The 17,306-nt window shown below is 42.6% G+C and overlaps 1 protein-coding gene across 1 annotated transcript in view; it reads right to left on the bottom strand.

Moving 5' to 3' along the window:
• Window positions 1–17,306, bottom strand: part of ELL2 (elongation factor for RNA polymerase II 2) — a 44,597-nt gene that overhangs the window by 13,741 nt on the left and 13,550 nt on the right. The window contains exons 2-5 of the mRNA XM_083151756.1: window positions 10,311–10,358; window positions 4,372–4,493; window positions 3,540–3,703; window positions 2,395–2,654 (exon numbers count right to left, since the gene is read on the bottom strand). Coding sequence (XP_083007882.1) covers window positions 2,395–2,654; window positions 3,540–3,703; window positions 4,372–4,493; window positions 10,311–10,358 — 594 coding nt within the window. The remainder of the gene's footprint in view (window positions 1–2,394; window positions 2,655–3,539; window positions 3,704–4,371; window positions 4,494–10,310; window positions 10,359–17,306) is intronic.

The raw sequence follows: 17,306 nt of genomic DNA, 5'->3' as shown, positions 1-17,306 counted from the left end.
ACGGCCAGGGAGCCGTGCCGCACACATTAGTTGTGCATGGACACTATTGTGTCCATTCACACGGGACGGCCACGACCCGGCCGCACGGTTGCAGCCGGATCCCGCCACTGGATGGCCATCCCTTCTATTATAAACTAGTGTGTGCGGCACGGCTCCCTGGCCGTACGGGATTTCACCGTCCCGCAGGAGCCGGAGTGTGTGAAACCAGCCTTACGTGCAAGCCCAATAAACCTAATACAGGGTCAACAGAGAAAGCGCCTAATAATTTAGCCCTACCAGGACATTTATACTATGTGAACCAGCTGGCACAATCCTATGCATACAATGAAACTACAGATGTATCCCAACTGGCAATGATCAATTACATGATACAGTAACATAGGGCAGCACATGTGTTTGCTAATTGAAACTTCATCTAACACTGAATAACCTATGCAAGTTCTGGTAGACACGATTTGTGTCGGCATAGTGCCTTAAGTAACTGGAATGTGTGGATCAAGCATTTTTTTTTGGGGGGGGGGGGGGGGATGATGAAGTGATGTCTAATCATGCACTTTACAGTTACTATGTACACAACACTGTAGAAAGTGGTTCACACAACAGTCAGTGCAGAGATCACTAAATATATTCAGCCTACAGCGAGTTCACACGAAGCCTCTGTTTGCAGTGTATACTAGAATGTAATGCTGCATTTAGAAAGCACAGGGCTACAGATGTTTGCTCTTCTGGTTTATGAAAACCGCATTACACTGCCTTTTCCTAGTACCATGGCTCAGCGACAGGGGAGAGTACAGGGTTGCACTGTTCCAGACGCTTTCCAGCACAAAGACTCAGTCTATGCTATTTAACTCCTTCCGTCCAGAACCCAGATTGCATTCGTGTCAAGATGCAAACCCTCCGTCTTAGGATTTGTAGATCTACTTTCACCCTAGTCTCTATAGAAAGCTGCAACCAGATTGGTACAGAACAATTTCAATAAGCTTTTCAGAACAAGGTAATATTACACTGCCTGCCAATTCCAGCTGACATGTAGCCTGTTCTCCATTCAAGGTGTAGCACTGCCCAATAAGGTTGTGCATGGATTTTGTAACAAATGATCAGCTTGCTGCAGCTAAATATAGACCCCAGTATGCTGGTTACGTATGATGAGCTAGCACTGTACTATAAGTAGGAGCCTTGCTAACATCTGAAATGTAATGTAGCAAACAATTCACTTTCCTGTCATGCAATAGGTTTGTGTTTTTATATCACATCACGAGAAGCATTTTCAGTTTACGAATTAGGCTTAGTTCTGGCACGACCAATTTTTTTTTCTTTTTAAAGATATAGGGCAGTATTCAATGCTTTTTGCGAGCTGTGACAGCGAGCAGTGCCGAATGCTCTGTCACAGCGTCAGTATTTAACTGATCCCCCTGTGCACACCATTTCCCCCCCTCGCTAGGTTTTTGTAGTAAAGGGGACCTGCGTCCGCTAAATCAGAGAGGCTCGCGGTTAAATGCAGCAGGCTCCCTGCATTAGCTGTGAGCGTCGCTGTTTGGGGAATCCTGTCCGTCCTCCGACAGCGAGGATTCCTCCGGCGCGGTAAATTGGTTGAGTGGCTGGTAAGGCGGCTAAACGTCGAGGACTGCATGTTTACGGCGATCCTTGCCGTTTAACCCCCTCACCGGCCGCATTGAATACAGCCCATTATGTGAAGTTGCGGCTAAATCTCTTAAAGAGTTAAAATACGAGTGGACATGCTAACAATATGACACATAAAAACTACATGTCCACCTAATGTGTTGCCCTAATTTATTTACAGTTTCTTATATAGCGCACACATATTCCACAGCGCTTTACAGAGATTATATGAACATTCACATCAGTTCCTGCCCCAGAGGAGCTTACAATCTATATTCCCTACCAGATGCAGACATTCTAGGGTTAATTTTGTTGGGAGCCAATTAGCCTACCAGTATATTTGGATTGTGGGAGGAAACTGGAGTACCCGGAGGCAACCCACGCAAGTACGGAGAGAATATACAAACTCCGCACAGTTAGGGCCATGGTGGGAATCAAACCCAGGACCTCAGCGCTGTGAGGCAGTACTGCTAACCATTACATCATCCGTACTGACAGATGGCCCATCCACCTAAGCTCAGGTCAACCTTGGCCCATGTCGACATTCAATAGTCAACCATAGTGCTGTCGAACCTATGACACGCACACTGAATGTGGGTATAGATCTTATGACAGGACATGAAGTAATATACCTTTGTGTGCATAAGTCCTTAACTAGACAAACAGAACTTCTACATTAAACATGTAAGAGCAAGAAAACCTGCAAACAGCCATGCACCCAATAGGCCGACATCTATAACATGTCCTCACAGCTACAGTCTGAGCAATTCTCACCTGTTGCAGGATGCCACCAAGAGCGTTCTTGTCTTTGTGATTAACACCATCTTTATGTAAACGAGCGAGTATCTCTGGTTTTTTATATGGCTTTAGTGCCAGCAGATGAATCACCCTTTCCCTATATGGCCTTTGTGCAATACTGTTAGTGATATTAGTCTTCCGCAGGGTGCTTGCAGGATTAATGGGTGTGGACCTTTTCCTTTCTGGTGCTGTGTCCAGAACATTACTTGCTGGTTTACGAATCTGGACCCGCTTTCCTATAAAACAATAGAAATACAGCACATAGCCAAAATCAGTCAGCTGCATAAAACATTCTAGCTTTAGAACAAAAAAGATAATGATCTAAAAAAGGCACATGAAAGTGCACAACGTCCCTTCACAAGCACTTTAAGGGCCTCACACAACATAAATTTATGAAATATTTGCGAAAAGAACCTTCCCTTCCAGTAAGTGACAACGGCATCTATTATGCACAGCAAGTGGCTAAGGTTACAATGTGTCATTGGCACAAATCCAGGATCAGATGAAAGAATCCTACCCAGATGCCTGAAATGTTATTTCACAGAGGAAGCAGCCATGCAGATCCCTCCATGCAACACATTGTTCTAGCTCCCTCCTGCTTGACCCAAAAAGGTAAGCCGGGCTTACTGGGAGAACAGTACTGCTCTACAGCAGATACAGGGCATTCCAGTACAACATTACAGATATACTGAGACCAGAAGTCTGAAGCCTTGGTACACATGATATAAAGGGGCTCTAATAATGTAACAAGTGGCAGCATGCCACACCTAGAACAAGTCCTACTTTAGAATACAAAACATCGATTATGGGTAGCCATCACCCATGACCTACTGAACATGTACCATCTTTAGTTATACCCCTTTAACACTGCCTGTGACCCAGGTAAGTGCCGGCGTTTCAATCTGGGTCCAAGGTTGAGTATGAAAGTGCCAAAGCTTATAAGGGTGACCAACCCCAACACAGGTTATAAGGGTTAAACATTGATCGCCCTCTGTAGAACGGGCAACCCAGGTTTAATATGAAAGCACCGGACCAAGGATCGAGAGCCCAGGTCCAACCTGGCTTAGCAATATTGAAGGGGGTATTCGACCAGCAACTTGTGTAAGACCCAAATGACATACCTAGAAATGGGCCACCAGGCTTTATGACTTTAGTACTACGGCTTCGTGTTTCTTCTTCTGCCTGAGTCATGCGGTCTCTTGTAAGCTGGTAGGAGTCATTAGTGGCACATACTGTGATTTTATCTTGTATGAATCCCAGACAGTTCAGTTTGGACAAACCAGTGCTTGATGGCAAAACATAAAAACATACAAAGTTTATACATAGCCATGGAATGGCCTTCTAGGTATAGGCAGCTATTTTGCGCTGCAAAGTTTCCATATGATTAATTAACATTTGACAATGTCTCGCATTTGCATGTTCTACTAGTATAGCCAGTACTGTAATTGTATGATAGCCTGTGCACTGGGGTGTGGTGTGTATGAAGGGGTGTGTGGGGGCAGCTACTCTATTAGAGATTACATACTGTAACTTGCTTATATTAGGATGATTTAGTAACAAAAAAAAGGATTCCTTTTTTTAAAGAAAAATATATCAAGAGGTTACTGTGCAGTGGTACATCAATAGCAACAAATGTTATTTAACAGTGTCCTAGTTGTCATGTATAATTCAGATTACCTCTGACAGAAGTAAATACTGGCTTGCAGTGTTAATCAAGATACAGAAGGAATTTGCCTAGTCACCAAAATACTGCCCCAGATGCCATATACTGTACACAGCTTTCATATGGAAAAGCTTCTAAATTATTTAGCACAGATGGGGAAAAAAAAAACACAAAAAAAAAAAAATACACATTTTATAGCATCTCCCGCATAGACTTTATTTTGCATACAAAAATCACATTTCGCAATAAAACGATCTGTACAGTGGAAGAACACCGCAGACATTTCTTACCTTGACACAGTTTGCTGAATACAGTCGAAGCTGCCTTGAGGATTATCTTTTCCCACGTTTGACAGATAGAAGTTAAAGTTGTGCATTTCATTGGGGCTATCTGACTTTGGAATCTTGATGCACTATAGGGATAAAGCATAGGAGACAATATACCAACCCTTGCATAATGTTTGGACACAAGTGTGCAGGTTTGTCTTTGTGGAAGCACCTTAAAGATCACAATGCTTGATATTAACCCTTCCAGTACCGACATCTGAGATGTTCAGAATATCTGCTATATTTTCGAGCACTTCTAACATTTGATATAGAAGTTTAAATAAGAAATGCTGTGTAAAACAAGGATGATATTTCCTATAATAACAGGTAAACATTACAAGTCATTATGATGAATAAAAATGTTTACTTAGCAATTTTTACACCAATTTTGACAAATGCACTTTGCACTCAAAGGGTTAACAAGCACGCACCACCATACATGTATTTATCATTTTTTTAAAACCTGGATTTTATAGAGCAGATCTTCCAAAAACAAGGAATGGTACAGGTATTTTTAAAGTCCCTTAAATTATGTATTCTACTACTAGTGGATGGTTTTCACCAGCTGAGACCTTAATACTTTTGGTGCTGCAAAGAGTCTTGAGTCTTACTGGAGAAACAACGCTATATAATTAAAACCAGCCTTTGTTCTGTGGTCACAAAAAAAATAAAAAAATATCCCAATTCCCGGTTAAACATTTTACAAGCACAGTGCCTACCAAATCGAAGCCCCATTTCTGTACATATAATCCCATGTCTGGACAATACCCTTTATTAGTCACCATGCACGTCAAGCAACTATTTGTAGGATATTGAGCAGGATGTCTATATAGTCATCTATATTTGGCAGATTTGTTTAACAGCTCTTCGCATATCCAGCCCTCGGCACATAGAAAACCTGGCCCCACACCACCAACTATTTGACTCGTGGAATGAAATTCTGAAAAGTGTCCCAAATGCTGAAAGGCTGACAAATGAATTAAATCAAATAGATTTGCTTCCAATGCGAAGTCTTTCAAATTGTGTAAATGGCCAATTGTCATTTGCCAATTGGCTAGTTGGACAGAAGAGTTAGAGGTGTGGTCAGCTTAACAGTGAATGTTGATCTCACTGGAGCACAGGTTTGTACGCATTGGTGACTGACATTTGTAATTCTGTGGAAAGAGCTGTAAAGGCCCCAATACACTCTGCGATGCGTTATCGGCTGGATCACATCACAATGCATGTGGTTTGCGTGCGATGCGCGGGTAGTACAAAAAGTATGTGCAGCACATATTTTGTACTGTGCGATACCCGCATAAGCTATCGCAGTGTGTATGGGGGCCTTAAAACCGTTAGGGAGGGCGAATTATTTTATGGCAAAGCCATTCACTGGGACTAAATCCTGTGGCAGTGAAATCAGGTTTAAGTGTTACAACACCCAAAGGGTTGCAAGCACACGAGTGAATTTGGATGCAAATTGGCTGGCTGAGGGGTGCAAGGAAGGCTGAAGTTAGTAGTGTTGAAATGTATCAGCAAAGTCAAATCGCACACTTTGCCACCAACTGAACTCCCCCCCACCCCCTTAGTGTACCCCAAAGCATTGGTTTCACATTTCCAAGACAAAGGCCAAATATAAAATTATGCAATGCTAATAGATCGCTGTAGAGGGTACTTAAGTCAAAAGGGAGACAAAACCCTAAAAACAAGGGCTATACAACTGGTGACGCACAGATTGCTGTAAATGATCTACTGGGAGATTCTTTGCCAATGCTGGAACCCAAGTCCCTGCTCACAGAGTCACAGCATGTGTAAATATTATCCAGGCAAAGATCAACTTGCAAACATATTGCAAGGCAGGGAACACTGCTAGGGGAGACGGGGAACAGCATGCACCGCTCCGTACAGAATCATATGTAATCTATAGCATGGAGTAGGTGTTGTGCTTTATAGGGTCTGGAATAGGAGGCCCAACCCCTCTTTATTTAATCTCCAGAAGCAAAAACATAACCAAATACAACTAGTTGTAATATATAATACACCGCTCATGGCTACCTCACTAAAATCTGTGTGCCACTACCAGCACTCTTACCAAATAGAAGCAAGAAAACACTAATTATGTTTGCACGTTAGTATTTAAATAGCTCAAATTATTTGCTCCAATTACTTTAGCTAATAAGACTTAGTGGACAGAGATTTTCCCCCAGCTGGGAGTCTGGCAGCCTTTCGCACTGCAACACCCCAATTAGGCAATCCACAAAACATGGACACGTCACACTTCCAGCCTCTACACAGGGAAGAGGAGAAACCAGTTCAGGTTACAAAAATGGTTGTGCTACGAATCAAAATGCCCCCGTACAGAATCATTCAAAATGTCATAACGTCTTCTAGAACACCCACGCCACGCGCTATTACATCGCCACAATAAAAGGAAGCTGCAACTGCCGCATAAAACGTGCATTCCATTCACAGAATAAGTTATTTTACCAAGAGGACCTACTATGAAACTCTGCTCACAATAAACACAATTCCATCTCAACACTGCACCAAGAGCTTTTCTGCCCAAATAAAAAAAAAATAAACACTGATAACGGAACTGTTAAAGAACGGCAGTACAGCAAATAAATGGCTAAGTCTCTCAGAAATGCAAACTGTTAAGCTGGGTACACATATGTACAATTTCCTTTTTCTTGCGACCGTTCGATCGACCGAATACACGTTCGGCCGTCCAAAACATACGACCGTTCTGCGCGTACACATATGTACAATTTTACTTGCGACGTCCGATGTACTCCCGTCCAAACAATCGCAAGAAGAAGTATATGAGAGACCCTGTAACCCTTTGCCTGCTGTTTTAACTAATGTCTGTTTAATGCCTCACTGCTCAACACTTTAGACGCATCACTTTAAGACATTAATCAATGTTGAAGTTTTAATAGAGTGGGCTGGAAGCTCTTTTCAGGGCACCATAAAACACTATTAAAACTTCAACATTGATTAATGTCTTAAAGTGATGCGTCTAAAGTGTTGAGCAGTGAGACATTAAACACACATTAGTTAAAACAGCAGGCAAAGGGTTACAGGGTCTCTCATAATGCAGCATACCACCGTGCTTTGTCAAACTGTCAAGCATATCGATCGAAGGTGCGTACACACTTCACTTTTGTTCCGATATGGAGCCGTCCTGTCGGATGAAATATTAAGCAGCAAAGAACCTTCGACCGACCGACCGTGGACGGCCAAGAGCGTTTTTGGCCGTTTATCGGTCGCACAGCAGCAATTGGGACAGCGTACACACCTATACAATCGAACGGCCGTTTGCCCCCAGATTGGAAGAACGGCCCGACGATTGTATATATGTGTACCCAGCTTTAGGCTTCGAAAAATGCTATATATAAGTTCAACATCTGTGTAGTACTAAAAGTATTAGGGGGGATTGTGGGATTCAATTGTTTTGGGTGCAAATTGCATAGTTGAGGGGCATCAATCTAGCAAAATGAGAAAATATTGCTACGATTGGGCATGAATGCAGTATGACCCATGTCTCTGCTCACAGCCTCCTAAAGTAGGGAGCAATTAAAAAAAAAAAAAAAAAACACAACAACTGAATTGCTCTGTCTGTGGGCCATAAATTATTGCGACACGAGAAAAAAAAAAATCAATTGGCCCCATTGATGTGTTGCGGTTAACAATGACTGTCCACATACATCCAGCCTCCTTGTATTACTGCAAACCCACTAACATAGCGTTTTGTATGTAGTTACAGCCATAGACACACCACCTTTTAATCACATGGAATAGTCCAAAATTCACACAGAATTCTCCAAAATGCATGGTATGCAACTGGGATTAAGCCAAAATTCATGTTATGCCTCCCAGATTGGTGACAGTAAGCAGAGGAGGAGGTATGGAGTGACATGGGGAAAGGTTTAGTAATAACAGGAAAGTACAGAGAATTCCGAGACCACAGAAGTGTGACAGAGGTTATTAACTGTCCAAATTGATGTGCAATACATTATCACCCCCTCAGCATGTGCAGGGTCAGTGCCTGGTGATGTGCCTAATGTACACAATGCACAGCTATGTGGCACACTACTTCGTATTAACTTTTCTAGGTCCTAGACAGGGGTGGGCAACATGCAGCAAATTGCCTCTTGTGCAGTGGGAGTCGGGGGTAGCTGTGTTAAAAGTAGAATTGCTGCCGAGTCCTGGGGGAGATAGGATGTAAAATGAAGGAAGAAACTACCTCCATTTTACATTCCCTCTCCCCCAGGACCCAGCAGCAATTCTGCCTTAACACAGCGGCCCCCGACCCCCACTGCACAATAGGCAATTACCGGCATAATACTGTCCAGTAGTATGTGCACTTCTTGACCTAGTCTCCTAGGTGCTCCACTGCTGAGCAGGTTAGCCAGGGGCTGCCATCCTGGAATGGTGGTTGTTTCCCTTCCTTGTGCGCTGCGCAGTGTGGGGGGGGGCTGAGCCAGAACGCAACCGGCGTCAAAGCCACACAGTGCCACCTCACAGGAGTATCTTATGGAGTCAGGGGGACTAGAGACTAGCTCTTTGGCTCTGCCCGTGATCGCTGTGCAGCGTGTGTCACAGTGGGGGGGCCACGATGCTGCGTGCAGTGTGTGATGCGGCTGGGAGCCATGATGCTGCCAGGTGGGCTTTTGTCCTGGAACCAGGCAGGATGCAATAGATGCAGTGGGAGGGCAGCATGCCTAGGATGAGGCGGGCTGTGTGGACTGCCCAGCATGACCTCATCACGCTGCGCAGAGCTGCGCTGCCAGGAAAAGCAGAGTCAAGTCTGAGAGGGTGCTCAGGTGCTGCCCAGCATTAGACTGCATATGTGCAGTCTAATCCCGAAATCCCGGTGTTTTGGGGACCCACCTTTAATGTGTTAGGAGTGATCTCAATCACAACTTTCTAGCTGTTTCGCTTGTCACGTAAATAATTAAAAAAAATTTGATTGATGTCAGGAGGAACAAGAACTAAAGTCACCTACAAGGAAATCTTATAAGGCTTTGGTTAAACAAAAATAAACCCCCAAAAAATAAAACACCCCATTATCGCTGTCAATTTAATCTTGCTACCGGGCAAAGCTGGGATGGGTCACTAGTTCAAACATAAAAACTAAACCCTGCGACCAGAAGCATTAATCTGACCTTTAGTCCTTACTGACTTGTTTGCAGTGACAAACAAGAGTCCACTGTTTGTCAGAAATACAGCTTCAGGCTGGAGCAACATCTTACTTTTTCCTGTTACATAATAAGATTACTACCATTAACATGGTACATGTACATTCTGAGCAGACAGTGAAAGGAGGTGCAGCACGTGACAGTCCCTTCCTGCCACAGACAGTCCGGAATTGTTCCAGCTGTTCTTGTATTGGAAAGCATTCATGTTGCATGTGGGGATATTACTGATATTTCAGCAGTCAAAAGCACATACACATGGATAGATTCGTTTTATATATGCAGCCATCATTATAGCCAAAAGAAAGGAAGTTTGTCTTTCAGGGATGCAATATAGAAGGAGAGGTTAGATATGGTGAACATAAATGCAACATTAGGAGGCAGATTCAACTATTCACTGGTTGAGTTGTCCGGAGCTGTTCAACTACAGACTTGAGGCAGCAATTAACACTCATTTCTGCTCTACCTCCAGGGGGTGTGAGTAAAAAATAAGAATTACCTACTGCCTTGGGGCTGTGTGATCGCAACTGAATTAATTCAGACATCTTAAAATGGAAAAACCATCTCTTGACTCAGCCCACTGATAATTGAATACGAGTGAAATAGGAAAGAAGAACCTAGGTCAGGTTAGGTGAGCAAATAACTAGTAAATAAAGCTTCTATATTTCACACACTATTAGACTAACTAAAAGAAAGAACAGACTAGTAAGTCAGCAAAGTACTTACTCCTTGGAGTCCCTGAAATTGAATGGATGGTCGTGCAGGTATCGAATTCTAAAAAGAAAAACAAATATATATAGATTTTACAAAACCGCACATCTGTTTAAGAAAACCCCCACAAATATTTGTCAGTTAAAATTAAGCTATTTTTGCCAATGTTTTGAACACATTCAAGAAGATTTAAAAAATAGGCCCCGAGGACGACAAAAGAAAAAAAAAAAAAAAAAAAAACACACACCATACTCCTACACACAAATATTCAGTTAGAAGTGTGCCATGCACACTCATGCCTGTGACAAGACTCAAGGGGCATACAAGGGCAAAAATCACTGGCAATGTGGCCGCTGAGCGACCATATTGCCAGAAATTGGAGTGTGCGCAGGCAATAATCGCCGGGTGCGCACTCCAGTTTTCAGCCCCTGAATGGTCGCTGGTCGGAGGAGCATGCTCCTCCGACCAGCGACTTTCCCTGCCTCTTCTCCCAGCAGGGTGTCATTTTCATCAACGACCATCTCTGGTCGATGAAAACAAGACACTTAGCAATATATTGCTAGCGATCATATTGCTCTGTGTGTACACAGCTTTAAGGCTGGAACAGAAGATACAATGGCGCAACTGTTCCCACATTAAACCACATTTAAGTATTATTCAGTTTCCTTACAGGACTAGGCAGTTTACAATGCAAACCCCCCCCCCCCTTGCAAGACCGCAAAAGCCCTCCCCCCATCACACATGAAATAATCCAGTTGCACCAGCAGTACACATGTAAGAGATGGCCCCTTTAGAGCTACATGGTCTCAGGATCTGCAAAAGACTAGTTATATCCAGTTTGACCACTAATGGGTAGATGTTATACAGATTAGTTTTTAATGTGCTCATGTATGGGAATTAATGGGGTGAACAAATGTTTACAGTGGAAAGAACAGGACAAGTGGAAGCTGCCTTAGTAAACAAATACTCCTTAACCCAGTGGTTCCCAAACTGCGTGCCGTGGCTCCCTGGGGTGCCTCGGGACACTTGCAGGGGTGCCACGGGTTGGTGGTCCAGGACAATTCAAATTATTTATGGACAAAATCAGTGCTGGTGGCTGCCAATCAAAATATGTGTACAAACAGAAGCAAATCCTGCCCTTTACCACATAACTGAACTTCCGAAGTACATACATACTTTTTGGGCCTAGGAGTGCCGCGGAAAAGTTGATACTCTAGGGTGCCATGATTCAAAAAGACTGGGAACCCCTAGCCCCATTGAGTGCCAACATCGGTGATAGAGGTGCAAAATATTCAAAAAAAAAAAAAAAATAAAAAAAAAAAGCCAGCGTCTAAAAAAAAATAAATAAATAAAAAAAAACACAACATAAAAAAGGATAGATATTCAATTTTAGGCGAAACTGCAGTCATGTCTGAAATATGGCCGTTTCCGACTACTTTAGCTCAAAGGGGTTCTGACCTATTCAATCCTGGCTGCTTTTTTACAACAGGTTGGAATGCTCTGACCTGTCGGAAACCAGGTGGAGTGTAGGAATATAGTCGCAGATCCACCGGCTTGACAGAAACTACAGGTTTCCGGCAATCTCATTCTGACATGAAAATAGGTGGTATTGAGGCAGGGAGGATGGGGCCGGGTGAACAGCAGCTCACCCGGTGCCGTCCTTAGCCCATCGACAATAGGTCACCCACCACCTCGCTCCTCCGCACTCTCGGCACCAGCTGGGTGTGCATAAAATCATCAGCCAAATCCAACATTTGGACTTGGACGCTGCATAGGAGACGTTGTGTCGGATTCATTCTGACAAAACAATGACTGAATGGATCAGACACTAATTGAATATACCCCTATATTTCCTAGATAAAAAAAAAGGTAAACATTACAGGCTATAATGATGAATAAAAAGGTTTGCTTGGCAATATTCACAATTCTTTTTAAAAAATCCACTTGGAACTCAAAGAGTTCAACTGGATGAGCACAGAACACATAAGTGGCATAACCAGGCAAAAGTTGCAGCTATAAAAACAAAAACCCACAAGCTTCCATAAAGGATTTTTCCATACAAAGTGGGAAATTTCTATCTCCCCAAAAATACAAAACACCCTACTTTCACCAAATACTACAGTGCGAGTTGAACTTATTATATTTATAAACCAATTGTGATCTGTATCATATTTGGTGCATAAGGAGGGAGATAAAGTTAAAAAAAAAAAAAAAAAAGGATTTTTAAGTTTTGTATATTAAGTATCTTTATTCCAAAGTTTTTTGTTTATTTTACTAATATTGTTAGCATGCTACTTTACATTACAAATGTCTAATTGAGATATTCTGTAAAACCAGGTATCCAATTAGATGTGATAAAAACCTATGAAGACCTATCTTAACCAACTTATAACAACTGTGATTTTGCCTACTCCGAGCATGTGATAAATAGTGCAAAATCCCTGTTTTAAATAGTGAGGATTTGATTCAGAATGACTGATCCCCTTCACCGAATAGATAATTAGGTACCTGTAATCAATCAGCCAACAATTACATCTCATTTTTGGGGACAGATAGAGGGAAGTTTTAGGAGATATTGCTGGGTTTCTGACCAGTCAACCTGGGTCAAGGTGCTTAACGCAGTTCATACGACTCCAGCAATTCGTCTTGGGTTATTAGAAGGGTTAACCCAGGTCGCCTTCTGTATAATGGTTTAATGTAAAAGCGCAGAACCCGGGATCTCAAACCGGGTTAGCAATGTGAAAGGGGCATATGAGGTGGGAATAATCCACCCCCCCCCATGTAGTTTCATATATTTTCATGTACCCCTGATTTATTGTGCAAAAATCTTGCTCTGGCACATTTTTTAGAGAACTGCCTACCCCATTTAAGGCCTCAAAATAGCTCAAATATGACCACACATATAGGTTATATATAGATGACCAGCAGTCAGGGTGCCGATATACAGAAGGAGGGAATACCGACATGGATCAGGTAAGTATATGTGCCTCCTTAAAATGACCTTGTCTGCACTGTCTTTAGGGATGCAGTGTACTTTCTATTCAATCCCCATCTAATTGCACTGCACCATGTACACATTCATTTAGACCAGGCATGTCCAACGTTGGCCCACCAGATGTTGTAAAACTACACATCCCAGCATGCTTTGCCACAGTTTTGCTATTAGAGAATGCTAAAACTATTGCAAAGCATGCTGGGATGTGTAGTTTCACAATATCTGGAGGGCCAACGTTGAACATGCCTGATTTAGACTATACTACAGATCTGTACTATATAGACTTGCCTGCATAACTATTTTTCTATTAGATTTCAATTGCATCGGGTTCGAATTGAAAGCAAATGCGTTCAATTTCTGATAGATTTGGCTTATAAGCAAAACCGAATAGAAAAATAGACAAAAAAAAAAAAAAAAAAAAAAAAAAAAAAAAAAAAAATCGAACCATGTGTACACCCTATATGGATGGACGATATTGATGCATCGCTAATGCCCGCAGGGGTAGATAAGTGTACAAACAATGCAATGGTGCCTAACTTGCTAGGCAATCACAACTATCCAATCAAAATCGCCTAGCACATCGCTCAGTGTGTTCAAGGCTGAATCCCTCAGTGTAGGGTAAAAACAAATAAGACCTATTTCTATGGGTCTCAATTTTGTTTCCGTATTTCAGCAGCATGTTCGATATTCTCATTAAAGATCCAAAATAGCCAGGTATGTCCACTTAAGCCAAATATTATTTTAAAGCTCTTCCAGTGAAGTATTTATACTTCAGAAAAACCTGAGCAAGAAGGTAAAAACCCACAGCTGCCATTTCCTGTTGGAGGCCATAAACACTCATCGCTGAACAGTTAGGAGGACACTTCCTGCTCTCTGGAACAATTGATTGTTAATAGCTGCTTAAACCTTTACATCCATGAAGAACTTTATGCTTAAGAACCGATATCAAATCCTCTAAAAAAAAAGGACTGTTAGACAGCACATTTAGCTTTCCAGACACTGAAACTAGTTCAGTCAGCATATGCAGAAGTCTGGCTCATTCGTCTGAGAAGACCAGGAGGCAGGAGCAGTGACACCAGCATGCCTTCTACTGTGACTTTTTTAGGTAATACCATTCCAAGTTTGTACAGGACAGCCAAACATTGAGTATACAGCTAGTGCACCGTACCCCAAAACCAATGAAGTATTAGATAGTTAGTGCCACTGCTCCCCAATAATATATTTTATTACTCTTCTGCATATACTGTAGGAGTCTGATTTTATACGGTCCATTTCTGCATCAGATAACAGTGCTTTGTAATGGAAAAGTATTGCACAAAACTATAAATGTGCAGGATTAAGGACTGGTTCTCACAGGTGCACAAATAGCAGTAGAGATTTGAGGCGAGGTGGTGAGCAGATGTAAGCAAAAAGTGCTGATTGGGTGCCCAAACTGTCAACTTCTCACAACGTGTCCATTAGTTTAGATAAGTTTAGTTGCTCTGCACCGCTAAACCAGATGCTAATGGTAGAAAAAAAATATATAATAATAATAATAATAATAATAATAATAATAATAATAATAATAAAGAGAACTGGCACAATAATTGAATTGCGAGCTAAGGGCCCCACACACAGGATGATATTAAGCCATTTTCTGAGCGATTTTACCTATTTTCAATGAATTGCTCAGAAAAAGGCAGAGAATCGCTGTGTGTATAGCGAACACAGCGATTCAAAAGCGCATGCCCCGCATCGCCAAGTCTGGCTGCAATTAGTAACGGCCCCGTAAATTGAGAGCGCTCGCTCAGAACATCTTCCGCACAGCAGGCAGTGAGCAGCGACTGCTCTGAATCCGCCCTCCTAGTGTGACCGAATGGCTGTCATACATTACTGACAGCGCTGTGTGGATGTGCTGTGCTGCCGGCACCAGAATTCGTATAGTCCCGGGAAAGGACTGTACGCTGCGGTCACTGGAAGTGCAATCTGTAGGGGGGAGCCGGCTTGGGGGAGACAGTGGGATGTAAGATACATTGAGGGACCCAGGAGAGGATAATGCTCGTCAGTCACTGCAGTGTCCAGAACAGCTATGTAAGCATATTAAATAGACATGTACAGTAGAATATAGCACTTTAGGGTTTTTTGATATTGTAAAATTGTTTGTTGGTACTGTCATTTTGCTATATCTGTTATTGCGTTAATAGTGGATGCTGGTTGCGTAGCAAGGCAAATTGTCGTTGCTTAGCACCAGGGTCTGACGTCACCGGGTGCGCCTGCGGTGAGCGGGAATTTCGGTGACCAGAAGGGCCGCTGATGTTGAAGGGTATATAAGAATGTATGTTTGGATCACTTGTAACCTGATGAAAATGCTTAAAGCATTGAAGTGTTGATCACCTATACGGAGTGGTCAGATTTTTCCCCCTCGCTGTACGCTGAGTGGCAGATTTATTAAGCTCGGTGAAGTGATAAACTGTCTGGTTTTTATCACCGGCCAATCAGCTCTTACCTGTCATTTTTCAAACCAAGCCTGTAGCTTCACAGGTAGGAGCTGATTGGACGGTGATAAAAACCAGACAGTTTATCACTTCACCAAGCTTAATAAATCTACCCCTGAGCAACCTGTGAGCTCACCGGAAAACGCTGGCCCTGACCGATTACTGGCTGGTTACTAATCGACGAGGCGATAACGACGCGTGGGGCTGCGCATCGCTAATGCTATGGCCCTACACACGGAGCAATGTAGGGGCATTCTCTGAGCGATGTAGTAAAAATCACTCAGAAAGATGCCTCCATAGGGCCCTTCACACTCCTGAGAGATTTGAAATAGCTCATGCTGAATCTACCATTATGAATCTCTGGCACAAATCTCTGTGTGGGCACGTTAGTCTATTAGGATTGGATGGAACAAGGGCGATATTTAAAACATCGTCCCTGGGCAGCGAGGTAAATGGCAGGAGAGAAACTGGCTAGTACTAAACACAATAAATTTAGAACATAGAAAAGCAATTAAGTGCCATGACATTTTTTTGAAACCTGTCCATTACTTTAGTCAAATTTGGCTGCCTTAAGTCAATAGTAGAGGGGGTGAAATATCCATTCAAAGGGGTGGCAGTAATTTTAGAAAGGGTATGTAATAACTGGAACTATTTGTTAAGGTTTCTTATATGGCGCAGCATATTTCGTTGCGCTTTACAATTGGAAAACGATTCAATAATCAGTGCTGTACACCCGCTATAGCAGACTGCTGCGCGTACTCTCCTGAGGTAATCCCTGCTAACTATTGCCCCGGGGCTAGTTGCGGTGTAACTGCACGTGGTAACATTAACATGCCCAGCACTTCAGTCAGAAGATTGAGGAGTTTGCTGCGACTAAGCTCCGGACATTAGTCATAGTATACGGAACCTCTTTATTTTTAGTGCTGGGCACACTAGTCAGCTGAATAGCTCTGGGCATTCTGTGAGTTACTGCAACCACAGGGTTTTTTTTTTGTTTTTTTGTTTAGACCAATTTTTCTTCTGGTTTATGCTTTGGTTCAGCTTATATCCCATGTCACATCACAAATGCTGGGTTGCACCTGGCATTTGGACACTGGTCAGTCTCGGGAGTGACCCGGCATTTGTCTTATTGGTGCGTAGCTCACCGATACCCCTCTCTTTCACATCGCATAAGTAACCTGGGTCAGCTCCAATTTATTGCCGATTCGAACCGGGTCTATGTGTGAAGCACCAGTCAATAACCCGGGTCCGACCCTGCTTTCACGATCTGAAAGGGGTGGGTGAGAGGTGTGATGCTGCTGCCTCCTTCATAGAAGTTAACACTCCTGTATCTGGTGGGATAGGGGAATTACTTAGATGAAGACCACAAGCAATGAGAACGTGGAATACCACCAGAGATTCCTTTACAATCGGCTTTTGGTTTAAACAATGGTGATGTCAACTAGCCAACCCTGCTTTCATACTAGACATGGAATTTTCACTATTTATCAGTAAAAGTCTTTTTGATTTAACCATCTATGCTTAAATATGGTAATCCCAAAA

This window comes from Crinia signifera, chromosome 1, assembly GCF_055691185.1.
Source record: "Crinia signifera chromosome 1, ASM5569118v1, whole genome shotgun sequence".
Taxonomy (NCBI): Eukaryota; Metazoa; Chordata; class Amphibia; order Anura; family Myobatrachidae; genus Crinia; species Crinia signifera.
The sequence above is the reverse complement of the archived record's forward strand: the minus strand, read 5'-3'. Positions and strand labels throughout refer to the sequence as shown.